Here is a 27,606-nt window from a genome sequence, read left to right on the forward strand (position 1 = left end):
TGAAAAATAGTAAGGAATCACACTTACACTTGCTCCAGGTTAAATTGTAAGTTAATACAATTACAATTACCCTGCCATAAAAGGAACTGACCGTTACCCCAAAAAGCAATCCATTACTTTCGTGGCGTTACATTCAACATTATTGCCCTCGAGTAAGAAACAAAGGGAAGAGGGTTATTCAAGTTCTTATTGTTGCAACCTCTTCCATTTAATGACCTTGAGTATTTTGAGCAATTGCTGACTCTCAAAAGTCTCATCAGGCATTCTGAGTTATTTCTTACTCAATATGACGAATGCTGCGCTGAACGCCCTCTGAGCTGAGGCACTGGATGGGAGTTCCATATTGTTCCTCACGAATGCTTCATGCTCTACATTGAGCTTTTTCAGTGAAGCAATAGAGTTGCAGCCGTTGCCTGATATTCGAGAGCTTTAGTAGATCGTTCCGATACCTCCGATGTCCCCGATAACGTTACGATGCATGCGCAAAGACGGCGGCGGGATATCGGGTATCGTTATCGCAGGCATCGGACCGATCTACTAAAACACTCCAGTGTCTAAATCGCGAACCTGTGGAAGTCCTTACACATCTAGCCAAAACTAGAATAAGTATTGATTTACGTTCATTTTACTATACCGACATATATTGCCAGACAACAGCAAAAGATAGTTGTAACAGTAAGGTGATAATTAAATAATAAAGAAGGTTTGACTCGATATTCATCTTCCTTTGGTTCTGAACAGGTCGAGCCTCGGTTAAGACGTTGGTGAATAAAAAAAAAAAAATTCGCCAGTGTATAAATATGATACAAAAAAGACACTCAAAACAACAATTAATTAGAAGGTCGGTTAAAATAAGGAAATGTAAACGCATGTTTGCCGTGTGTACCTTTCTTGGTGCCCTTCAAAAACGCACGGAGCACGAGCCGACTTCAGTCTACTGCGGTGTTCTCCAGATAGACGTCCGCTGTGCCATGGGCAGCTAAGGGCAGAGTACTAAGTAAGCCGCGCTATGACCCCACTCACGAGTTTCACCCTCTCCTCAAGCCCAGAATATCAAGTCTACACCAGTCACCATTATGTTTTAATTGGAAAAATACCTGCTTGAAATAAGATGCGTCCTGCGGGGGTAAAAACAGGAAGAAGAAAGGAAGACTATTATCATTTTCAAAGTGCTCGCTAAAAACTGACTCAGAAATAGGGTGACTGAGACGCATATAGCCTTGCTGGATTTCACAAATAAAGTAGACCAACCCTAGAAGTTCGACTGCAAAAAAGTAAGTAGCTTTTAAAACAGGTTCAAATAATGTGAAAGAACCAATAAAAAATACGTCCTGGTTTATAAGAGTGGAGCAACAATTGAGGATGCTTGTGGCAATAACACCTCACATATTATCACATCTTTTTTAAGGGATTTTAGGGTAGATGGACGTTGTCTCGCGTTATGACATTATAAAAATCGTCGTAATCACTATAACCGGGAAGGACATTCTTCATTGCATGTGCACTTACCGCCTCGAGCTTCTCGAAGAGGCACACAATCACTTGGTGTCCTCCTCTCCCCGTCTTCGATGCAAAAACAAAAACAAAGAGGCTAAACAAAGCGGATATAACTTGCCCCCTCCCCCCTCCCCCACCCCCGATTTTTTTCTTTTTTTAATTGCTTGTTTGGATTTTTTTACATTGTTGTTGAAGTCTTAAAAAAATAGAATCAGGTGCTGGGTGCTTCAAAAAAAAAAAAAGCAAAAAAAAAAGACTTTGTGGAACTGAAGAGTGCCAAGCCAACCTTCGCGCTGGTCAATTCGCGTTAGCGTCAATGCGCTCGGCTTCCCAAAATAAAAACAACCCTTTCTTTAGAAGGGGGGGGGGGGGGGGGTCCTGAAAAAGAAAAAAAATGTAACGGATTACAAGGAATCCGTTACGTAAAATAATGTAAGGGAATTACTTTAAAACTACTCTAGAAAATATGTAATTATTCCGTTACTGAATTACTGATAAATGTAAGGGATTACAAGTAATATCGTTACTTGCAACGGATTACGCACAAGTCTGCGACAGCCTTTGGCTGCGCTCGGACGGAAGCTGAAACGGAGTATAGCAGCTACATCTATAAAAAGGTGCGAGTCCGTTGGCTCTGATTACCGGTGTCACGGCAGGTGTGTTTTTAGATGTGACCCTGAACCGGAAGCTCAACGCCCGAATAGAAAAGGCTGCCTTTCAAGAGACTGCCAAAGGTTACTACAAAAAAAAAAAAAGTCAAAGCAAAATTACCAACACAATGCAAAAAAAAAGAAAACGCAGGAGGATAGGCATTATGCGTGGTTGAGAAACCGAACTTTAATTGGAGATTTCTGGAAAACACGTTTATAGCATTCAATGAAGATTTTCTCTGCGAACGCTAGAGCATTGACTGAGATGTTCTAGTCAGTTGTTGCTTCATAGTTTTTGAACTTAGTGAACCAAATAAATTGCATTTCCTTTAAAGATTTTTTTTAAAGCATGCTAAATGCATTTATTTTTAATATGGCTCAGAAAAAAGCCCGAACTATGGGTAACATTGGAAAACGTTTCATTGCCCTAGTTAGGTTAGATACATCTATTGCGTTCCTTAACTAAATGTAAAATGTTTAAATATTATGTTTTAATAACTTTAACACACTTCCCTTTTTTCATTGAACTTGGTATGGAACAGGTGAGTTACATAAAAAACGGCCTTGTATATTTGAATTGCTTTCTTAAAGGGGAACTGAGATAATCTCAAGTCATTTGACAGTTCTAAAACAACGTATCATCCCACCCTTAAGCCTTTACTGTCAATACTATGTAAAAAATATGTATTTCTATATTCTTGAAAAGCATTTCAAAGAGGCATTTACTTGGATCTAAGGAGGTATCTAGGTGAATGACAAGGTTAAAAATATGCTTATGCCTCAAGCAAAAAAAAAACACCAAAAACACCCTGCACTGTGGTACTGACCATGCGGTTTAAACATGCGCAGTGACACAGAGCATATATATAAATATTGTTTCGGTCTAAGTATATTTTCAACCTCGTCATTCGACGGGGTTAATGATTTGTTTGCAGCGATTGGCTCAATCTAAAACCTCTCCGTAAACGATAATGCGTTACCTTTCCGTTTAGAGAAACTTCCTCTCCACAGAGTACTTCGAGGGACCGTATATGCTCCACATTTTTCACAGTGTAGTAGCAATGTTCCGCGAAAACGTTTGATTTTGTTTACACATACGTATACACTGAAAACGAAGCTTATTAGTTATATTGATGGCCCTTGTTTTGCAGCGTTTCTGTCGCGTTTCACGACCTCCTTCTCGTTGATCCGGAGCGTGAAGAGCGTGTTCCGCTCCAACACCAGCCTGGGACATCTGAACGCCGTGCACGGATTGCGGACCCTCAGCCTGCTCTGGTTCATGCTGGGACACATCTTCCTCTTTCTCAACTACCAGTTTTTCCGTGAGTGGTCGTCGCACTTGCAGAAATAATTACCAGCGACCGTTACCTACAATTTCAACAAATGCGTGGCAAGTGGTATTTACAGAGCAATCACTTAAATTTGTCCAGAAGACATCAAACAGTCGTTTCCGGGAGTCAAACATGTATTGTTTTTAATTTGCAATATATATTTTCAAACAAAAGTGCGCCGGATGACCTGATGTTAGGTGACATCATGATATCCCATGCTACCGGGACATGACAGCATGAGGTTACGGGGCATCAATTTCGTAAAATATGAAGACATTTTTGTCAAAAGTTTAAATGGATACTGAACCGAAATTTCGAGCTCACTAAGCAAGGCCGGGCGGATAGGTGGGAAGCTGCAAAACCAGAAAATATCACTCATACGGCAATATATCTAACGGATCGCCGTATTTTTCTTAAAAGAAGTGTGCGATTGAACCCGGTCGACGAGGCCGGCGAGACAAGGCACCGTCACGATTCCCGTTCTCTCTCCTCCGCGCTACGTCCAGTCAAGCTAATGAACCGAAGCGAGGAGGAGGGAAGCGAAATCGCTTCTCCTCATTCTCAAATTCTCCCGGAGGACAGTTACGTCAAAGAACTCGCTTGATCGCTCCCTTCTTTTCCAAACATACGGCCATCCGTTTGAGGTATCGATGCACGAGTGATGTTTTGGAGTTCTTAGCGTCCGGTTCAACACTTCTGCAGCCTTACTTTGCGAAATCCAAATTACAGTTCAGTATCCCTTTCAGCCCTGGTGCCACCTGATTTCACGATGTGAAGTGGCGACAATTTTCCCGCTTAATTTAGTGGAAAAAGGGACTCCACAGTTTTAAGTAGTGGTGTCACGTGACCTGACAACACCCGACGATGACTTGTGACGTGACATTATGGTGCACGCAAAACCAGAAACTCACGTCACGTAAATTTTTCTTCTGGATTAAGCGGGGAAGTGCATGGAAGAACGAACAGATGTGCAAATGTATGGAATCATCAATTTCGTTACGTAAATCTTTAAATGCTTTAATATAAAATGCCTTAATATATAGAAAACAAACTTGAGTGTTACCTTCAGCTACTGTTCAGTTGGACTCTAGCACTAGGTAAAAAAAATTCTATGCTTCCAGTATTATACATCCCGGAACTAAATGCATCATATAAGAAAACCACGTCAGAAGTGCTCAATTAGAAACGAATTTTCCAAAACTGAATATCAGTTTTAGCTGACGGTAATGATCCCTGAAGAAGAACAAGGAAGGAAAAGGACGAACACGAATCTCCAAACAAAGCTAGGTGACCTTGTCCAAAATAATCTACCTGTTTCTGGTATCCATCCAGGGACATCTTTATTTCCAGTGGAGCGCTGTACAGACTGAGCTAACCAGGAGTTAGACGTCAGTAGAACATACGGGTTTTATCAGCTGCCACCGGTCTAACACCAACAAGTGTGCCCTGCATTTTTAAGTTTAATAAAATAATGCAAGTAATGAAAAGGTGCAGGCGAGCCAGACAAGAACACGATGATAATCCCTGAAGTAGTTTAACAAGGGGCTCAAAGGAAAAACAAATCCCCTAATACAGATTGGTGGCTTCTGCGCCATTGAAAAAAGATCTGCGTTTGCCCTTTGTCCCAAATCTTCACCTTCTCCAGGGATTATTATCGTCATTCTTGTCCAGCTCGCTACCATTCTTGCATTAATTGCATTTCATCCTAACCTTGAAATGCAGGCCGTTCACACTTGTTGGTGTCAGACTGGTGGCAGATGAAAAACCCGTTTGCTCTACTGACGTCTAACGCCTGGTTAAATAAGTTGACACAGCGCTCCACTGGAACTGCAGCGATCCCTGGTTCGATAGCAGTACCAGGCGGATTTTTTCGGTCGCGCACCAGGCTCCTAATTGTGTTTGGAAAATGGTTTGGTGGCCTATTTCACCCTTTTTAACCTTCTCCAGTAATTATTATCGCCATTCTTGTCCAGCTTGCTTGCACCTTTGCATTAATTAGATCTCATCGTAGGCCGAAACTGCAGGCCGTTCACCCTTGTTGGTGTTAGGCTGGCGGCAGCTGATAAAGCCCGTTTGCTCTACTGATGTCAAGCTCCACAATAGCTCAGTTTCCAGAGTTCTCTACAAAAAAAAATTGAGAGGTGCCTGGTTCGATGCCATGACCAGGTGGGCTTTTACGATCGCGCACTAGTCACCTAGCAGAGTCTGAACATTTTTGTTTGCCCTATTTTTCCTTGGTCCCTTTTTCCATGAATTATTATTGTCATTCTTGTCCAGTTTGTTTGCACCATTGCATTAAGTGTATTTCCTCAGTCTTTGTTGCTTTGTTTATCTATCCCGAATTCTACAAGTACTAATATTAAGAAAATCAAGCTAGTCCGGTTTCAGAATCACCTGTACTAATAATTAACTCCTCAAACTTTTTTTATAAACAATTGCTAGCCGACAAAAAACTCAGATTTTATATCTCTAAATACGTGCTGTTCTATTTTTGTCGCTTTAGCATTTGTATTTTTGTTATATTTTCATATAGCCGTAATCGTTACGTATTCACTATCAGTTTTAAAGACGCTCGTCTATCTTCGTTTCTCCAAAGCATTCGGGAACCAGACCACTGTGGTAAAGACTGAAAGTTATCAGGATGGAGAAAAAAATATAAAAGATATGTTGAGATCTAAAATTAAAACCTGATATAACACACGGCATGTACGTGGTATCTGACGTGCTGAGATGATTTACAGTGTCACATTGCCCATTGTATTTTTACATCCACTCGTATTTTCGCTATAACTATTCACCGGTCCCCCAAGTTCATCGCAGTTACTGCCTCTCGATGTGATTTGTAAAAGAAATATGTATACCCACTCTTTTAATACTGCAGTTTAAGCCTCTTTACATCTACAAAAAAAAAATAGAAAACAACATTTTACTCCCTCACGCCTTCTAAATTCGCACATCCAGGCACGTACACTTCTCTAAAATGTTAACTAAGTAACGCCAACCGTTACACTCTAGGAACGTAACTAAGTGCAATGCTTGTTACAGAGATTAAAATAAAACATGTCACTTCAACTAAAACGTAATGCTTTACTTAGTCGGTTCTATGAATATGCAATGTTTGTTTTCAGCAGTAGCCGCTTCTCATTGTTTTCTTTCGTTAGTAGTTCCTCGATTTTAACGCTTCATGGACGCCTGGAGTACCAGCCTTATACACACTGCTCAAAAAAAGAGACAAAAGATCGTTCCTCGTTCCTTTTGATTTTTGCAACGCGTTCCCGCTACAAGTTCTATCTGTATGCAAAAATGCATTCCCGTTACCACTTAAAAATGGAACGTACCGTTAGTTATAGGTTACCCGTTTATTGTGGTAATTACTATGTTTCGTTAGCTCAAACGAATTTTGTATATATGTCTCCCATAGAAGGACAACATACTAATTTAAATGTCGTGATGGAAGGACACCGGAAGAATACAACCGGAACCCTTGTTTCCTTTGTTGATATATTCACCTTTAAATATTTCAGCGTTTTTCTGTATTCCTGTTTGTGATTGACGATTCATGCGAGCCAAATGTACGGTAAGACGGGAAGAAGGAGCGGGGTTAATTTTGTTATTCTTTATTTAAGGGTTACCCGACATTGCGCAAGCGTTTTACAACAACCTCACACGTTTCGATCAAAGCCCTTTGCTTGAACTTAACAAGAGTTGCTTCTCAATTTTTCTGTCCGAACGACAAGCAATTGGAGGAGAAAGTACGGCGTTTGGAAGGTCACTCTTGAAAACTACCAGTCTTTGATAAAGATGGAATTCGTAGTTCAGTTCAAAGGTGAGGAAGAGAGGAAAAGGGAATAAACGTTAATGTTTATCGATCTTTTAAGTGACCAATGTTTAAGCTACGAGAGTGCGTTCGATCTCCGGTAATCTCCTCTTGTTGTCACTCTAGGTCTCTTTATGAAAGTACAGCGACGCATGTAGTCGGCCTTATATTTCTGGGTGTATGAGGATTCGTGGAAGTAAAGAAAGTAGCTGAGTTTGAGAGGTACCTTTTATCTGTCTTTTCATTCGACTAAAAGTTTTGTCGAAAAGGCAAACAGCGCACAGTAAACGGGGACTAGAGGAAGTGCAAACAGGACAAGCGTTGACTGTCAATTGAACTTTAATTACATAAAAACAAAACAAAGAAAACAGCAACCACGCCCACGTCACATCATACATTCACCCCGTGTCCAACAAAAAACAATCTCTTTACTACTTAAGCCCAGCGGCGTTGAACTTACGCAGTTGGCGCCTGCTTTGATAATTCAATGCGCCTCTAAAAGTTCTCTGTACACTCTGTTCCTTCCATTGCAATGATAGCAGTCTTACTAAAGATAGGTTTGCACCCCGATCTTTGACAATAGATAATGATCTTAAGTTAAATTCGCAAAACACCAAAGCCATTTTATTTAAATTCAACATGCTACAGCTATGCTATTTCCGCAACTGATTTTGAACAATGAAGAAATTGAATCTGTCGAGACTATTAAGACTTTGGGCGTTTGGTTCACAAGTATTATTTATTGGAATAAACATGTTGATTATCTTTCGTCTAAACAGTAAAAAACAGTGGGGTTGCTAGCCAAGTTTAAATCATTGTTACCTCGTTGTGTTAAGCTCTAAATTTACAATGGTTTGGTATATTCCCAACTTAATTATTACCATATAGGCTGGGGAAATACAACAAAAACACATCTAAATAAACTACATATTTTACGAAAGAAAGCTCTGCGTGCTATTGCCAATTTTTCATACTATGATCATACTGAACACTTGTTCTCATAGCTTAATATAAAACCAATTTCAAATATTTACAGGTCCCGACTTCTTGTTGCGTACAAGGAGTCTACGCAGTTTAAAAATAAAGTTTTTGAGGAATTATGTAACCTAGTGCCTTTCACTTCCTCTTATCAGCTCCGCCCTAAAGAAAAATGGTTTGTTTTACCATCACACACATTATACTATAATCGCACGCTAAATTACCAATTAAGTACTTTATTAAATGAATTATGTTTATAAGGTGTTGATTTTCATGCAATGACGCTGGCAGAGGTACGAGCATTATTTTAGGGTTGTTTTCTTAGGTACGGCTAAGGCATACGGATCACTGTACCATTGTGTACAACAATGAATGTATTAATTTTATTCTTTTTTTTTGTTTTTGTTTGATCTGTGATCTGTACATTTAATATAGTGTCCTCTCTCTCAATGTAGCTATTTTGTTTGTATTTGAAATTGTTTGGGAATCGCCTGCTGTAAAGGGGGCCAGGACCTCCGTCAAGCTGCTGCAGCAGATTTTTGTCTTGATTCCCCGTTTCAGTGATGAAACAAAATAACGATTTATTATTAATATTATAATGCAATGGCAGATGCCCCCCTACAGCTCCCACCACTGATCGCAACGACAAGTCATGCTCCCGCAGTCTGTGATAAACACATCTGCCCGTCTTACCGACGTAAGCTTTTCCACACGTTAGTGGAATCGTGTGCACAACTCCCACCTTGCAAAAACATATTGATTTTCACGCCTCACCGAGCGAGCGGGGCCTTTGTCCTTCTTATCGCCAACTCTCGCGCATAGTTGCGCCTGCTTCCACGGGGCCGAAAACACCAATGGCACATCGTACCTCAAGGCAAAGTTTTTCAAGTTGTGTGAAATTTTTTATGAAGATGCGGTATTACGAGGGGTCTCTTATTTGGCCTTTCCCACTGGGGACGGGATTCCCCCTTGAATTTTAACAAACCCTCCGCAATGCTAAATAAAACCGAAGTTGGGAAAAATGTCACTGTCACTCCGTCAACCTGCCGGGCCAATCAATCGTTAACCACATGATGACACGACTTCCCGGGTGCAGCTTGTAGGCAAGAGGAGGCAATGCTTCTCTTGACCAGCTTGGAGTGCGATGAATCATACGGAAGAAGACCCTTCTTTGAGCGTGGGTGATAAGACCAGCAAACGTGTTTAGCGATGAATTCTCTTCTCAAATCCAAAGATTGTAGGTAAGCCTCATTCTGAAGTTCGCGAGTGAAAGTGAGCCCCTCCAATGATGTGAGGAAACTTCTAAAACAGACCTCACGACACCTGCCTCACATATGCCCTCCAATCTAATAAACAGAAACAAAAAGTCATCCACATAACGAAACACTGCACAAACGCGCTCGCCATCCAGTTTATCAGATATTGCCCTATCGCACTTGGCTTAAAGAAATCCTAAAGCACAGGCGCCACGGACGAACCAATACAAATACTTTTTTTCTGAACATAAAGCTTACCGTTAAATAGCATAAAAGATGACTGCAGAGCTACTCAAGTTTTATCTGGAGTCAACGTTTATCCTATTTACCGGTAAGCTTTACGTGCAGAAGAAAGGAATTTGTATTGGTTTGTCTGTGGCGCCAGTGCTTTCTGATATTTTTTAGTCAAGTGCGATAGGGTCATATCTGATAAACTGGACGACGAGAGCGTTTGTAAAGTGTTTCATTATGTGGATGACTTTTTGGTTTTGCTTATTCGGTTGGAAGGCATATGTGAGGCAGATGTCGTGAGGTCTGTTTCAGAAGTTTTCACACATCATTCGGAGGGGCTCACTTTCACTCACGAACTTCAGAATGGGGCTTACCTACAATTTTTGGATTAGAGATTAGAATTCATCGCTAAAGACGTTTGCTGGTGTTATCACCCACACTCAAAAAAGGGTCTTCTTTTATATGATTCATCGCACTCTAAGCTGGTCAAGAGAAGCATTGCCTCGGCTTGTTTACAAGCTGCGCCCGAGAAGTAGAGTCGTCGTGTGGTTAATGATACTTTTGCCCGGCAGGTTGAGAAACTTGCAGTGAGAGGATTTCCAACTTCAGTTTTATTAAGCGTTGCGGAGGGTTTGCTAAAGAAACTCAAGAGGAACCCCGTTACAAGAGGGAAAGGCCAAATAAGATACCGCTCGTAATACCGTTTCTCCATAAAGTTTCACAAAATTTGAAAAATGTTGCCTTGGTGCACGATGTTGCATCGGTGTTTTCCGCTCCGTGCAAGTTCGCGCAACTATACGCGAGAGTTGACGATAAGAAGAACAAAGGCCACGCTTGATCGGTGAAGCATGAAAATCAATATGCTGTTTGCAAGGTGGGAGTTGAGTACAGAATTCCACTAACGTGTGGAAAAGCTTACGTCGGTCAGACGGGCAGGTGTATTATTCACAGACTGCGGGAGCATGACTTGTCGTTGCGATCAGTGGAGGGAGCTGTGGGGGGGGGGGGGGGGGGGCATCTGCCATTGCATTGTCATGGATGTGGGTGAAAACCTGTCTTCAATAAGACTGGTATCATTGCCAATGGAAGGGACAGAATGAACAGAGATATTTTAGAGGCGCATGCAATTACCAAAGCACGCACCAACTGCGTAAGCCTAATGTCACTGGGCTTAAGTAGTAAAAAGGTTGTTATTTTGGACATATGGTGAATGTATCATGTGACGTGGGCGGGGTCGCTGTTTTCTTCGTTTTGTTTCCATGGGATTAAAGTTCAGTTGAGAGTCAGCGCTTGTCCTGTTTGCACTTCCTTTAGTCCCCGTTTACTGTGCGCTGTTTGCCTTTTCGTCAGTATCAACCAACTAAGCCACATCGCCACCCTTGCCGGAGTTTCGGGCATTTAAAAAAAAAAGAATCAATATCCATTAGCTCGCCTGCACCCGATTGTTACCAAGCGAGGACCCCACAAAATAAACCCTAAAATAAGTAACAAAAAGTTAATGAAATTCTGCTCTTTGTAAAGTTATTGATTTGATACTTTTTAGAGTTGCCTCTTCAAAATAAAGTGAACATTTTCTCATTGGACGAAACAAAAAGGAACGCCAATCCTCTTTCCGTTCCTGTGAAAACGTAACAAGTTCCCGTTTCACTTCAATCGATGCAAGATGAAACGGCGGCGTTCCTTCGTTCCTCCTAAAAGGAACGCGTTCCATAAAGTTCCGTTCCTTAAAACGCATTTCCGCACAACACTGCTGAATACCCACATCAGCGCAATAGTGCTTGGAACTACAACCTAAGGATTTTTGCTGGAGCAGATGTAAGCGTCTTTTATGCATGTAGGTAAAAAAGGAAGGAGTGGAAAATGTGCGTTCTACCGTTTACCAACTGCTTGTTACTGGCTCAAAATTCTCTTCGCATATCAAAACAGAAAGCTCCTTACATCGAGAGTTTATTTTTAGGCTCGAAATTTGCCGTCACAGGCATGGCGACGGAACGTCGAGCACCATTGATTCTCGCCGTATACGGTGAGCATCAATGGTGCTCGAAAGCAACGCCCGCCGTGCCGTGTAATTTCTATTTTTTAGTAATAAATTAGGAAGGCTTCCTTCTTGGTAAAACGCAGTTGAACACGAATTCTCCCATCTTTATTTTGATAGTACTGAACAAAAAATAGGTGGTTCGTTTTACCTTGACCGCGTTGAACGGGAATGCTTGGGAAAAATACTATGCGAATGCTTGGCGCACGGCAAATGAGAATTGAAGACGACCTAACAGATTATGAATTCGACCCCGGGGGTGGGAGGATAGAGGGGAGAATCTCAAGAAGGATGCTTTCTGTGTGTGATTGTTTCTGCTGTCAGGACAATTCTCGGTTCAGCTTTTTGACATTAAGCGAGTTCACCTGCACCCTATCAGTGTCCTAGTTCTGATCGTATTAAAGGGCAAAATTTTCTCACTAAAGCAAGGGTAAAAAGCATACACACGCCAAATATGGAAGAGATCTTAGCCAAACGAACCTCGATGTGATGTTATATATTTATTTATTTTAAAGAGTTTTATTTTCTTCTATATTTAGTTATATATTTATCTATTTCAAACTGCTGTCAATTCCCTTGGTAAATTATAACATGCAAAGGTACATAAAAGTACATTTGAGGTAGTCAAAAACATTTTAGTGAAAATCGTCATATTCTCGAAATTTCAGTTATCTAAAAAATTTAATAAGAAGATGCTGTTAAAGACCATTAATTTTGGAACCTACCCTGGTCAGCTAAAGAAATATGTGTAATGGCTTTTCCAATATCTTATGGCAGAAGGCAAAAAAAAAAAAAAAAACGTACTCGAATGTATGGTTTTTATGAATATTCGGTAAGGGTATTGTTGTGTTTGTCTCTTGTTCTTTTTTGAGAAAGGTTCACATACTCATTTTCTCTATATTGAAAGCGTTGTTTAAAAGGAAATACAGGAATTAAAGTCGCCCTTATTTGCGCGATCCTCAATAGTAAAACACCGGATCCTTTTAGCAGCTCAGTGTTCATATTTGTGGTAAACAAACTATTGCTTTCCTCTGAACAATTTTTAATGGTGTTGATATTGACTTGTTTTATGAAAGAACCAGGCTATGATTGCATATTATTACCAGGCACACTAGTGTAGTATATGAAAGCAGTTTGGTTTCATGACCTGAGTGTTTTAAAGTTATTTAGAAAAAATATATTGAAAGGAGCTTTTCCCGTCATATCTAAAATGCAGGTACTTGTATTAAGTGACTCTTCACAAGTTTATTGTATTAAGTCACTCAATACAAGGTTCTTGTGTTACGTGACTCGACACAAGTTTATTCCATTTCAACTGCAAGAATAATCTAGAATTTTTTTTTTAGTAAGGAACATTTGAATCGCCTTTTCTCTGTTTAGATTCATTTGCCAGTCACTGCACCAGTCAAATACCTTCCTTAGAGACCTGTTTAGTAATACTTTGTCATCTTGACATGAAATATTACGATAAATATTGCAGTCATTTGCGAATAACTTTAAGTTGGCACCGAGGGCGTCTTTAATGTTGTATATGAACAGAAGAAATAAAAGCGGACAAGAACAGAACCTTCTGATACTTCCGGCTCCACTGCCACTGATTGCGAAACGTGCCTATTCATAACAAACAAACTGAAGACGTTTACTTAGATAATCTTCTATTCATTTCATTATTGGCCTTTCCCATGGTGTGTTTGAGCCTATTTATAAGTTTGGCGTGTGCAACGTGGTCGAACCCTTCGACATATTTGAAAAACGTGCATCTATTTTTCTTCTGTTATGTATAAACGAAAAGGAATCATGGAGTGTAACGATTAACTGTGTAATAGTTGCTAGTCAAAGATAATTGTGGCTATTTTTTAAACTCTATACTGATTTTTTTTTTAGTTCTATCTGGCGCATTTTCGCCATGAAAGTCACAAGCAAGAGATGGGGTAAAACTATGTTGGTGTGGTACATTGTGTTGTACGCATCCCTCTCTAGAAATAACTAATGGTTGGTGCACGTTACTTCGTTAAAAAAAGTTAATATAATACCTTACAAACTTGTTTTAAAAGTAACTAAATGCTTATGTCTTTAGAACAAAAATTGCAGGATAACGGCTCAGCTTCGCCTTTAAGCGTGGAACGCGATAGCTAAACATGTAAACCCCCGCTCGTTCACAAGTCGTACGAGCCTGTCTGCGCGGTCTAGTGGGTAGCTCGTCTGACTCGCAACCGATGTGTAGTGTGTTATGATCCATCCTGCACCTAAAATTCTTCGAATTTTTTTCTTTAACGTAAATGAATTACTCTGTAAAGTGAAATAATTCGAGACATTCGGCGACCTTTAATGAGAACTGCATGCGATGTTTTAATGACTTTAATTCGACGAGTGACGTCACGTTTCATATCAGCGTCGTGGTTTTAAAATTCCCGCGGGAGGAATTGTGGCTTTAGCGTCTTGACCCTAAAAACTCTAGATTTTGAGTTTTCGCCACCGACAGCGACGCCGACGCCGGCTTTTCTACAGCACGAGCTTCATAAAGCTATCGCTTTAAAAAGTAACTAGATACATGAGAAACAAATAACGCGGTTATTGTAGCGAGTAACGTACATGTTTTGCCAGAAGATATATCAATAGGCTTGATGTACCCAGCTGCTTTCACATGTAGTAAATATTACTATGCTGCTATTTTGTCAAGAAGACTCGATTATCGATGTGCATCTGCATTTTCTTCTTCAGCCCAAAGATAAAATGTATAAACTTTTCTTGCGCAGTACAAAATATTACTTTGATATCATATTAGACGACGTAGCCGTCGAAGGGACAATCGATTATACATGTTATTCTAGCTAAGTAAAAAAAATTATTGAAGTTACTAAAGTTATACCTTAATCCACAAAAGCATTTCTTGGGATTTTTTTATAGAAACTTATATAGCAGTTTCTCAACAAAGCTCAAGGGCGCAAAAGGAAACCACCTTTCAGTTACTTCCTTGGCTGAACTGCACAACGTAGATATTCTATTTCGCGTTAATGTTTTAGAAAAAATACACGAAAGACACACGGGTCAACCTACTTCCAAAACAAGTGACAAACACTTAGGTGCAATATCTCTTGTAAACCCCCAAACTGACAGTGTGATCGCCTGCCTTCCAATAAACAGTTTCGATGTAGTTTCTGGATTTTTTCCGAACTTGCAGAACATGTACCATTTCATCCCACATGCAGACGTCCTACCAAGCCTTCAAATAACCATCCAGGAGCAAGGGTTCATAAACTTTGAAAGTGCTCCGGGAATAAACCTAAACAACGTCCTGGAACTGCTGCAAATCTCCTGAACCGCGACATTATTGTCTCATCAAGATTGACAAGACCTTCGAAACCGAGTGTTTGCTTTGGGTCGCGAGTAGCCCCACACATCAGCGATGTGTTTCTCTTGGTTTCAGGAAATGCTATCCAAAAATTATCGAGGATCCCAAGATTGAGACGATTTCTCATTCTGTGAAAGGCTCTCGCATTTTGTATAGCACGGAGTATCCCGATCAAGTCAATGAAGCTACTTCATTTAACAACCTCTCAGCAGTACCACATTTAGCATCCCGTTGTTCAGTCACCGCAGCGCCAAAAGCGAAAAGAAATAAATAAAATTAACGTTTCTTTTTTTTACATTCCAGCCCATTGTCTTGGTTGCCAATGCACCCTCTTCGACAATGTTAAAAGAAAAAACAAAAATGCAGGCTAATGAATGAATGGGCTGGCCGTTGACGGAGAGACCGATAAGTGCGTTAGCACCCCATTCGCTGCGCCGCATAAGATTAAAAAGAAAAGTTTCTGCGGGAGGTCATTGCCTCAGAAAAATAGTGAAGCTCCAAATTCTAGAAATATAAAACCGAATCGTAGCGGACAGCTAGTAAAGGTGAAAAACGAAGCTGTTTAGTAATAATGCAGTCGTTAGGACAGCATTCCCCTTTTTCGCTGAATGGCAATGCCTCTATCTGTTTATGCGCAGCTCCTTTCATACACCACCATATACGTCCGTTCAACGCCTCTAGAATTCTTATTAGAACATTAGCTGCACTTGCATCGTCATCATAAATTACTGGGTCAATCAAAAACGGACGACGTGGGTCCGTGAACGCTTTCCAAAAAGGAGTACGTCTAAACATTGAAGTCAGCATGACGTTCTAAATATACACATCACACTGAGATTTTATTCCGTGCATCATTTTTTTTACATCCAAACGCTTTCTTGATATAATTTATAAGGTCCTTTCCTAGATAGAGGTGGGTGACTCTCAATTTTTAACATCACTGAATAGTATGTAGATAATGCCAAAAATATTACTTAACCAATGCGCACTAATTCGCATGGGCTCATGATATTTCGTTTTCAAAATTATTTACTCGTGCACGTTGTAAGTAGAATTAGCAAGTATTCTGTTACCGAATTGAAGATCACGTATTATTATGACATATTTATTTTATCAATTGGCTTAGCTATGCTTTTATTTTATTATTTCTATAACTTGAAGGTAAACGTTCGGCAGTCCTCTGCCTGGTTAGGAGTAGATATGAAGCGAAAAATAGGGACTCTATCCAAAAATTTAATAAACATTTACCCTACGTCTCGGGACCAGTTCGGTCCCTTGTTCACGGGTGAGTGACGAAAAGAAAAGAACACGTGTCGCCTAAATGCACATATGGATGTAGGGGGCTTTGCTCACGTCACGCAGTCCCGAGACGTGGCTGCTGGGCAGGGAGCCCGAATTGAGTGAAGCTCCGAATTTCGATAACAATAATTGAGTGACGCTCCGAATTTCTATAACAAGAATAGCTCTTCACACACAAATTACATAACAGAGAATGTGCGTGTTAGCCACTCGATGTTATCATTTTAAGGATATCTCAATTTACATACCTCATGTTCCGTTTTTTAAACACTCTAACGTTTTGATGAGAAATAGTTCATTTACTCATCTTGAAATATAGCGACTAGTCATGAACGAGGTGAGAGTCTTGACAAAACGAACGCTAAGACCTGACGTGTTCTATTTTCTAAGAAACAAGAGAAACACAAACACTCGACCCTCTACTCATGATGAGATTGTTCTGGCGCAATACATTATTCGGTAGTTTTGTTTCTCACTACCAATGCGTCATTTCCCAAGCTAGAGTGTTCTACCATAATATAAGAATGTAAAAAAAAACAAAAAACGACTCACTCACGTAGGTCCTTCCTTTAATATTTTGCGTGCCTCAATCACCTCTCTAGCTTGTTTATCCTTGTGTTTATGGAACACGACTACACTCTCTAGTACTGTATCTGCAGTGTAAGTTCGAGTTGGAAGACGCGGTCCCTCCTAAAAACGCCGGGGTGCCATTTTAGATCATGAGAATTCGTCCGCGTCGGCCAGGCGCATATTTTACCGCACGAGAAAGGTTTCTCAATATCCCCCCCTTAGTGCATGGCACATCTCAATGCGGTGTTCTTTGCCACAATCTCTTTCCTCCGACTTCTTTTTTTTTTTTTTTTACTCGCGCACTACTCCACTTCGGAGAAAATTCTGCTCCACCATGCCCGTGCCAGGGACATCGGTTCTACCCTATGCGGAGTGCAGGTTAGTATGATTTTTGCGAAGGGTTTGCGATGATGTCTCAATGCAGAATTCTTAATGGCTGATTGAAAAAAAAAAAATAGTGGGCAATCCTCAAGGTATCTAGCATTGAGGTCTATCCACTATCCTTTAAATCAAGGCTAATCATAGCTCGGACGTTGTTCCGAAATCACCGCAGCTCCTCCGCAAGAAGCAGACGACTTGCTCTCTGCAGACCCCGGAGGTGGCACTTTTAAACCCTCGCGACATGCAAAAAACATAGGAGACAACATTCTTCCTTACATTAAAAGGGATGGTGAATAGTAAGTTGGATAAAAGAAAAACAATGCTGGAGATGTAGGCGCGACGCTACAATCCCTACAATACTAGTAAGGCGATATCTTAAATGGAAGGCCGCATTTTTGGAAAAAGAAGCCGAAATTGAGCCAGGCCGACGATGCGCGTGACCGTGAAGATACCTAGTTTCCTTCTCTCTTCGCTTTGCTCCCTCAAGGCCGCGAGGCGGAGAAGACGCGAGGCTGTTCACTCTCCTTCTCGGGGAAGCATATGACGTCAACATTCCTGTAAAATGCGCGTCTTTTTTTAAAAAATGCGGTCATCCGTTCGAGATATCGCTCTATGAGTGATGTTTTGGTGTTTGTAGCATCCCGTTGCACGCTTTTGCCGCGTGTTTAGGGGATTCCAGATTTCGGATCAGCATCCCTTTAATGTTGCACCCTCCCCTGCGCCTCCTCCATGATTCATTTTTTTTTATTCGTGGTTGTTTTTACTCTCTCTTTATCTCTTTTATTTAAACGCCACAGCTTGTACATGCGCTAAAAGTTATCCAACCGCCTAAGTAGGGGTAAATGATCATAAAAGTAGGCTTGTCCCTTTCTACATTTTTTTTTTTAAAAAATCCGAAGTAGTTTTAAGTTTATTTCAAATAATGATTACATCCTTTTTAAATTGTGTGGTTCTGGTAGGAAACAACACGTTGTACGTGCGCGTTATTTTAATAGCACCAGCTGTTTAACTTGTTTAGTGACGGTGCTCATTTTCGCGGCTTCAAAAACAAATACTGCACGTGAAATGAGTTTTAAACTTTGGGTCGTGATAATCTACACGCTTTTTATAATCTCTACCACCACCTTTACCAAAGAAAATCATTTGGTTTTGTTGGTATAGCTTGTATTATATTAACATCAAAAGCTAAAAGGCAATTGAAAGAAATCATTACTCGACTGTACATATTAATTGAACCATTACTTGTTCACCGGATCAGAAAACAACTAAACGGAGCATTAATGTTAGTTGCTTACAAGGGCAACAGTTGTACGATTCGTACTATCAAGATGCAAATTGAAGCAAGCTTCAAACCATCCCTCAGAATAATTATTCCAAAATATTGTTATATGATACGACGTCTTCCTTACATAGAGCTTGACTAAAACAAAACTTTAAAGCGAAACATTTATAAAAAATTATAGGTTCATTATTATTGCATTTTTAATAATGTAGAGTTGTTCGAAGTCTATATGTTTGCTTGCTAGATTGCCATTGAAATAGGAAAGGCTAACATCTGAAAACAAAATCTGTGTTTTCAAATGCATACTTTTTCATCAACAAGATCCAATATCTTTGTTGCGTGTTCGAGACATTGTGCTCCCGAAGGGTGATGAATTATGCAAACAATGAAGGCCGACAGGAGTCATTTTTTTTTCAAGCTGGATTATGTAAAGTTCTCATTTAGAAGGCTGTTCCGAAACATAACCTCCAGATTCCTCCAATCCTAGCAGAGTTTTCAAGATATATCTGGCAACAATAAGAGCTAGATATGGCGCATTTTTTTTCATATAAGGAAAGCTCTAGATTAAGTGCATGAATTCAATCTAGTCTCGTTCGATTCTTTTTTTTTTTTCTCGTACGTGGTTTTAAGATTGCAAATTGAAAATACGACTTCAATGCAAATATAATCTAAAATACATCAGTAATTTAAAGGCGTATACTTCGGAGTGTGTGGTAAATAAATTTAACCTGAAATGTGAGCCACATGAGTGCAAAGTCTTAATCTTGGTGAAACCCATTGATGACTTACCCCTTACATATTTACCTCTCTAAATCCGAACTTCTTTAAAAATGCCTTCATATCTGAACGCAACACTAAAATGGGTCCTTCAACATTGTTTGACAGGAGCGAGCCCCAAAATGTGTTTTATGAGATGTTAGTTATGTTAACACCTGAGAGCAACAAAGTTGTTACTCTAGAGGAGACAAGAAATGTACTAGCAATTTGCCACGGTAGTTTTATGCACCAAAGCAGCAAATTCGCAACATGCAGGATATTGTTACGCACCATGGTAAACAGATTGCACATCATGTTCGTTGTAATGGCAATGTTTTTTGAGTAGTTGGTATGTTCAATTTTAGGTATACAATGAGATAAACAAAATGTCTGTACAGAGCGTTTTCTTAGTGATTTGCAAATGTGGGTAAACAAGTCGTGAAATCTACAGAAATACCGTATGCGCCGGAGATTTATATGGCCAGGAGGACATAATATAGTGAGATAGTCTTCACAAAAGGTTAGTTAATTAACTAAAGGTTTTAAAATTATTTTACTTATTAAGCTCGACATATGCTTCCGATGATAGACATGCTGAGTGTCGGAAAAAACACAAAAGATGTGAATATTAAAAAAAAAGATGGAGGCACCTGGTAGGGGCGATAGTACGCTAAAGTTACCCCTCGTGAAACAGGTGCAAGAGAAGCGCGCCCACTAAGTTTATCTGTCTATTATTTTCCGCGCTTTCGTACAGCCGGCATTCCACCCGCTGCATACATGATAACTTTAAAGGGGCCCTGCAATCATATTTAAGCGTCCACATTTTTTGCGGTTTCCACGTCTCTTGGGGTTCGGGGAAGCCAGCGGGCACGGAGAGAGTAACTAAATATCAGTGCGTCATATTTTAACCGGACGGCGCGGAAACCCCCTCCACCGACGAGGGCGACCCGCGTTACCGAAAGCGCGCAAAATGTGACGTCTTTGGTCCTGGGCTTACTACTGGTCAGAGCCGCTAAAAGCTTCTTTTTAGTCGAAATACAAAATATAATTGGCGCGAACCGGTTCAGTTATTTATAAAAGTAGTTTTTGTTCAGTATTTTAGATAAAAAAACAAAACGAATGCAGTTCATAAAGTACGGAAACAAGAAATAACCCGTCGACATATCCGCCACCAGGCGGTGGAAAAGGCGGCGTATACTAGAAAGGAGTAGTGGGATCAGGCGCCGACACGGAAAGGTCCCGGATGTACGCGGCAGCGCTGCGGTCGTTTGGGCAGGAGGATCCGACCGGCTCCGAGCGTCCCGAAGGCCTTCGGCGAGAAGCTTTGTCTTGCGGTTTGGCCGTTTCGCGGTATGGCAGCGCAAAGTAACTTCCATTCTGAACTGATCTTTACCCCGTGTTTGCTGTCGTTTCTGGCCAATGAAGTGTCATGCCGAGTTAGTATTTAATCACGCAGCAAATGCAATGAGAGCCGCTGTGGCTGCCCGCTGCATACAGACTATCCAGAACACGCTTTAGTGGCGCCCTCTCGCGCCGTCGGCTCGGAGTGCGGCAACCGTGAGCGCTGGATGAGCTCACTAGTTCTCCTCTAGTTCACGGCCACTCTCAAGCAACCAAGGACGTCATGAGGGACGTTATTTTTTGCTTGTTTTTGTAATTTTAGTTTGCCTATAACTTTTAAAATAAAGGGAATTTCGAGAAAAGAAAAGTTTCACTAAGTTATTACGTTCAGTGCGCTCAGGTTCGGTGCAAATTAAAAATTAGTAAAATAGTCATTGCAGGGCCCCTTTAATGCACCTGTGCACTTTCGACGCACTTTCAATAAAAATCAAAATGGTCTGTTTGTCTTTAATGACTAAGTTTTTTAATACATTTGTATCTTCAATATTATAAAATTAATGAAAGCGTTATATTTATTACCCACTTGTGGTGACAGTTACAACACATATTATGCCGGCCTGGAGGTATAACTTACCTTCACAGACCGCGTTACTGGCAGCTTTCACTACATTTCCAAAAACAAAACCTTAAAGCCTAAACATTCAGAACATGTTACATTGTTTTTTTTAAGCTTCGGAATAAGGCGAAATGCGCATTTTAGATTAGTTAGGCGTCCCACTTAAAGTAGGAAGAAAAGCTATGTTAAAACAACATTGATTTAAAAATTGTGTCTTTAAGATCTACCAATTAAATATATATCAAAGTATACTTTAGTTCTTGTGTTTGAAATAAATGACGTGAAATTTTCTGCTCGTTTATTGTTTACGAATACCTCCGGCAGAAGTTCTAAAGCGCCCTTTTTAGTATGGTTATCACTGCAAACATTCCCACCAACTTCAGTCGCAAATAACAAAAGTCGCTAGCAAAAGAATGTCTGAATCCCGGCCATCAAAAAGCTCAAGTTTTTCTTTAGTAAGTCGCGATAAAAGGTTATAGTTATCTCATGCACCAGGAAGACGCCGAGTCCTTTCCAACGAGTAAAATATATTGCATATTTCCTTAGCTAATATAAACATCGGCTCATTTTATTTTTACGAAAACTCAAGCTGGAGGACAAGTTGCATTGAACACACAGCAAGAAACGAAGTGCACAAGAGGAATCCTTTGCGTTATAAGCTTCTTTGAGGCGCCATTTTTATTGTTATTTTGTTTGAATTTTTATATTGATTCAAAAATGGAAATGCTGATGTTTTCTGAAAAAAAAAAATATAAGAAAATAGTGTTTTATGTGTGCCGCACTAAATAAGTACTGAAAATGTATGCATTTTTGCACAAAGAAGAACACAAAATACTAATATCTTAAAGTGCGAATCGAGACACGCAAGATAAAAACGTAGTATCGCTTCAACTTTAGGAAAACCCCATTATATTTACATCTCGAACCCAAGGGATGCCTCTTGAAAGGCATCTTCAGAATACACTCATGCACTATCTACTGAGAAGGCTTTAAAAGTTGAAACTGAATAAATATGCACGGGATGCTTACAAGGCTTTCGTGTTCACAAAGCCACTCTGAAAATAGCGTTTGCCCAGCAGCAGAAACATAACACTTTCGAACCTGTTTCCACGCAAATGTTTCGCATGGATTTACAGTTTACTCCTGAGTGCACTTTAGAGAAATGGATGCTCGTGAACAAAACGCTCTAATCCACATAAACAGTTTCTCCGTTCGTCCGTCTGCTTGCCTGAAGTTACGTGAACTATGCAACAATTCAGTCTATCCGGTAAAGAATAAAAATATTTAGCGTGGCTTATGCGGGAATTTGTTCTTGCCTCTACGTATATGGGAAAAAATTGATAAAAATATAAGGTCTTGTCCCCACAAAATGGCTGTTTGATTTCTGCTTAAAAAATATAATCAATTGCTCCTTCCCTGCTGCCTTCCATGCATTATAGAGATTTCCAGATAAAGGTTCCTGCGAACTTTTTAAATGTGCGCGTTGTCATTCATTGCCCCCGAAGCACCGTCTACAATACTTCCCGCTTTCCTGACAGGAAACCTGATGATCGCGGTGGGTTTCGCCAAGGACTTCTCCTTCCAGATGATCATCAATTCCACCCTTGCCACAGACACATTAATCTTTCTCAAGTGAGTCCCCGCCATGTCGCCGATCCGCGAGCCACACACAGCGCCCTGTCGGTGGGGAGCTGATCAGGCTTCCCGTCGTTCTTCACGACGAGGGACTTCCGGCAGGCGGAAATGAAGCCGCGTTCGTCTTGTGTCCGGGTGACCATGTCCGCTGGAATGCGAGCTCGGTCCCTCGGGCTAATGCACCCGAGGTTTTGGCCGCCTAGAGGGGACGGCCATGGGGGTTACGGGGAAGTATGCGCCTGAACCCAGCAACAGGCTCGCATAATTGCCCGTTCCAAGATGCTTTGGGAAAAAAAACTATAATAACTGTGCTTGATATTTTGCTTCGAACTAACTGTTGGTGCAGCCGATGCAACGATTCGATGTCGCCAAACATGCGGATCCATAGGTCACGGCGCTCGTCATACTTGGACCTTTTCGATCAGCAGCTAAACCGATTACGCAAGAAAAAAAAACTGCTAGTTCAGTGCACATTCAATGGTGCTTTCTTTTCGAATTGTTAGCCGATTATATTCTATGGACAAAGATGACGACTGCTGTGGCGACACACGGCTGGCGCCGATTGATTGGCTTTATCGGAACGCAGCGTTGTCTGCGCAAACACTTTGTGTGAAACGATGAAAACCATCGATTATTCGAATATCTAATTTTCAACCGGCGCCATCTTGAACGACTAGTTTTCTGGTACTGATCAGGTCTCGAACGTAGTACGATAAAGGTTCGTCCGCATGCAGACTGGTTCGATGAAGCTATCAAAGATGTTCATGTATACAGCGCTCGCCTCTAAGCTCTCAATACAGTAGAAGTTATGTGCTCGTTGGTTCGGTCGTTCGGCTATCTTCTGCCACGTGATCATGCTCACGCCCATAGGAGCGGGAGCAGGCAATGAGAGAGGTATTGGATTCGTCCGGCCGGATTGTAGCTCCTACCCCACTGTCAGCCTAGGGCTGAACGAAGCGCAACACTGCTCTAGGCCCATTGAGACCTGATATTTGGTGTTTTATTTTGTGCCGTCTTTACCCCGTGCAGGCTTTAGGGTATAATAAACCGTGGGTTCTTCAATTCACGGAGTATTTTGTTTCGTTTCTGCCGCAGTCTTATTAAATGTCCAGTTAGATATGTGAAATAAACCGGCGCATATGATGGACGTTTTATGCGTGAAGGAATTTTGTGCACATTCTTTTTTGAACATACGTTTAGTTTATGGCTGGATTTTTTTAGTTCCTTTCTATCTTTCGCGATTCTGTACAGTCTCAGTCTATTCACAGGGAGTGCGAGCGAGCAGCAGAGAGCAAAATAATGTTTTTTAACGTTGCTGACTTTCCTCACGATAAACGTAAACACTTGAAATCACCAACCCACGACTCAAATCGAATGGGTCATTCGAGGAAGAGAGAATAAATATTCTGTAGAGGTTTAAGAAGCATTTACTGTATAATAAAAATATTATTCAGTGTAAAGTTTTGCCTGAAGTCGGTTTTATGCATAATAGCGTGGGACTACTCGTTTCAGAAGGCGTTCCCAATTTTTATATTTTTTCATACGTACCATTTCTTGTGTTTTTGTAACCTTTATAGTATATTGCATTACTATAATGATATTGTGTGTACTATTTTATGTTTGGAATTGTACCTTCTATAAGTCTTCGGAACACCAAGTCTTTTCTATAAATAAATGCATTATTTAATAAATCTTCCCAGTTTTGGGCTCGGGAAAATTGTAGGGGACACAATATAATTCCTCAGCGGTAAAGCAGTCGCCGTCCATTTAACCAAGTTGTCCCCACAGCCATCTTTGAAGACATTTCAGGCTAGTTCACTAATTCGATTCAAAAGCAAAGTCTCCATGAGTTCATGGCATACTTCCGGAATATTACCTCGTACGATTTTATATATGGTACGTTGCAATGTGTGATCTGCGGTCAGGTGTACTTTAGTACTGAAATGGTCTACCAAAATACGCGAAAATGAGCGGAATAAATGGACAGGTATAGAAGTAGTGTACATATTTGGAGAAAAGAAATAGTTACGATTAATCATAAATTGGTTCATCATGCATGGCGAAATATAGAAGCTAACCTAAAATGAAGAAAGAGTTAAGAATCACAAGCCATCTGGAGGCTGTGCGGACGTCTTTGAAATGAGGGTGATTGTATGATTAAAGTACAGATAACAGCTTAAACATCTAATGTTGACTGAAACGTTCATTTCTAATTATTCCGTCAATATAAGGTCATTAAGACAACCTTGGTACTTTCAGCGGCTTCTTGTTTGGCTACCATGGTCTGGTCGACCATGACATCACCAGAAAGCGGAGACAGCCCTTCTTCAACACTCTGCACAAGGCGTACAGGTACCTGCCCTCGCATAGGCATACGAAACATCTCAAATTCCTATCCCACTTTAAATTTGCTGACATTATTGTTTAAATTATGCACAGCTATCTATAGCTGCTAAAGTTGGCGCCAACCACCCAGTTTCACCTCTTTTTAAGCTTCCAGACAGCGTCCCCCGTTACGCATCTCGGGAGCTAACTAAGTGGATAAAGAAAAATACGAAGTCCTAAAAGAGACTGTCAAACGATGTTGATGATAGCAATATTTACCGAACCTTGAGCAGCGAGACAAGAGGAATATGTAAATACTTAACTTTTGATAGGCTATCGATTTCTGACAAAACTATGGAACTATGTATAGGGTGGTTCAAGTCACCATGCTCGATCTAAAATGGACCGTAAAAATATCGACGCCTCCAGGTAGCCATCTAAACTTTTCGTCAAAGATGTATTTCACAGGTAGGTTTTGTCTTGTAAAATTACAAAGCGTAGTTCTCTTTTAGTAAAACATAGGGTCAAGAAATTTGCCAGGGTCTACGGCGGGCGGCGACCCAGACGACCAAGTCAAGTAGCGGGGTGTGTTTGGCGTTCATATTGATAGATGGCGTCGGGAGCAGCGTCTGAAAATACAGCCGACCAGCGAAAAATAGCAGACGACTCGCAGACAAAATTCGTTGGCAACAAAAGCACCGCCGTTATGCAGACGCGTGTTTTTACTTTAAGTTTTGCTTTTATTGTTCGCATTTATTTTTTTAACCGAAGGTACATTTCCAAAAAGAAGATTTTATTCATTTTAATAAACCACGGTGGTCGCGAGCCGTCGCGATGAGGAGGTAGCGCCATCTATCAATACGAACGCCAAACACTCCCCGCTACTGGACCCCTGTCGTCTGCTTTGCTACCCGCCGTAGACCCTGGCAAGTTCCTTGGCCTTATTTTTTACAGAAGGAGAGCTACGCTTTGTTATTTTACAGAAAAAAAAACCGACCTGTGAATTACACTTTTGACGAAGAGTTTAGATTGCTACGTGGAGGCGTCGATTTTCACGGTCCATTTTAGATCGAGCCTGGTGACTTGAACCACCCTATATATAATAGGTTATTGCACTGATTGTGGAATTGTCAAGAGAGGTGTCTTTTGTGGAGTTTAAATGAAGATGGAAATAAGGTCCTTTGTGTTGCATAATACGTTCATCCCTAAATAGCTAAGTTTAGTGGGTCTTTTCATAGGATTTACAAATTTCTAATATCTATGTTATTATGAGAGTTACATGAGATCGAGTGTCCATTTTCAGAGCTGCAGTTGCAATGCTGCTGGCTACTGCGGTGGCGATGCTTCTTCCAGTCATCGGCTCTGGTCCCATGTGGAAGGAGACAATGGACACAGTGGCCAGCAACTGTCGAACCAACTGGTGGCTCAACATTCTCTTTGTCAACAACCTATTCGTTTCGCCGCAAGATAGGGTGCGTATCGTGGTTTGATTGCGGCGTGCATCCCACCTTTAAAAAAATAAAAATTATATACAAAACATAAAGGGATTCAATGGGGCGCGTAAATATTTTTCTTACTTTTTCTGGAAGAAAATATTTTTTTGTATGTGCAATATGCACGACGCTAGGCGCAGTTTAGGTCGAGTTCACCGCACGCTCTAGGCTCCGCGCACAGAATGACGGCCCCACCCTTTACTGCTGGATTGGCATGACTACCTCGGCTGACAACGTTCGCAAGCCTGTCTCCCAGTCTCGACGTCCGTTACGTCTAGTCTGCCGTCCGACACCATCTGCTAGTCGTGAAAGAAGCCCGCGCGGCGGAAAACGGTGTCGGTACCCATTAGAACACACTACTAACCATCCCTGGAATGCCCTAAAGATGCGGCCACGAAAACGGAGCGTCTGCGTCCACCGTGTCTTGAGCCCACATGCTATTCCTTTCACATCTGATAGTGCGTTTACACTTGCGGATTCGCGCGCGGCTGACCGCAGGCGTAAAGTGAATTTTGCAGCCAGGTAGTGAAATTAACTCCTCGCTGCAAGAAACTCTGGAGCAGTGCGGGAACCCATGTCCATGTTCTCTGCCAGTGACCTGTCTATTTGGCCACCAGGGATACAAAATCCACTTTCCACCTGCGCGGATCCGCCCTCGAATCCGCAAGTGTACACGTGCCTTAATCCGCCTGCGATAGTCGCAAAACGTGACCCTGAAACCGCGTTCTAGCGTTCCGTGATGCACGAAGCCACGGTATAAT

The 27,606-nt window shown here is 41.0% G+C and overlaps 1 protein-coding gene across 1 annotated transcript in view; it reads left to right on the forward strand.

Moving 5' to 3' along the window:
• LOC8029480 (nose resistant to fluoxetine protein 6) overlaps nt 1–27,606 on the forward strand; it is a 91,415-nt gene that overhangs the window by 35,372 nt on the left and 28,437 nt on the right. Inside the window, exons 4-7 of the mRNA XM_040212424.3 lie at nt 3,299–3,469; nt 22,931–23,024; nt 25,287–25,379; nt 26,656–26,824. Of these exons, the coding sequence (XP_040068358.3) occupies nt 3,299–3,469; nt 22,931–23,024; nt 25,287–25,379; nt 26,656–26,824 (527 nt within the window). The remainder of the gene's footprint in view (nt 1–3,298; nt 3,470–22,930; nt 23,025–25,286; nt 25,380–26,655; nt 26,825–27,606) is intronic.

The sequence above is a fragment of the Ixodes scapularis genome, unplaced genomic scaffold (assembly GCF_016920785.2).
Source record: "Ixodes scapularis isolate PalLabHiFi unplaced genomic scaffold, ASM1692078v2 PGA_scaffold3__209_contigs__length_174095766, whole genome shotgun sequence".
Lineage (NCBI taxonomy): Eukaryota > Metazoa > Arthropoda > Arachnida > Ixodida > Ixodidae > Ixodes > Ixodes scapularis.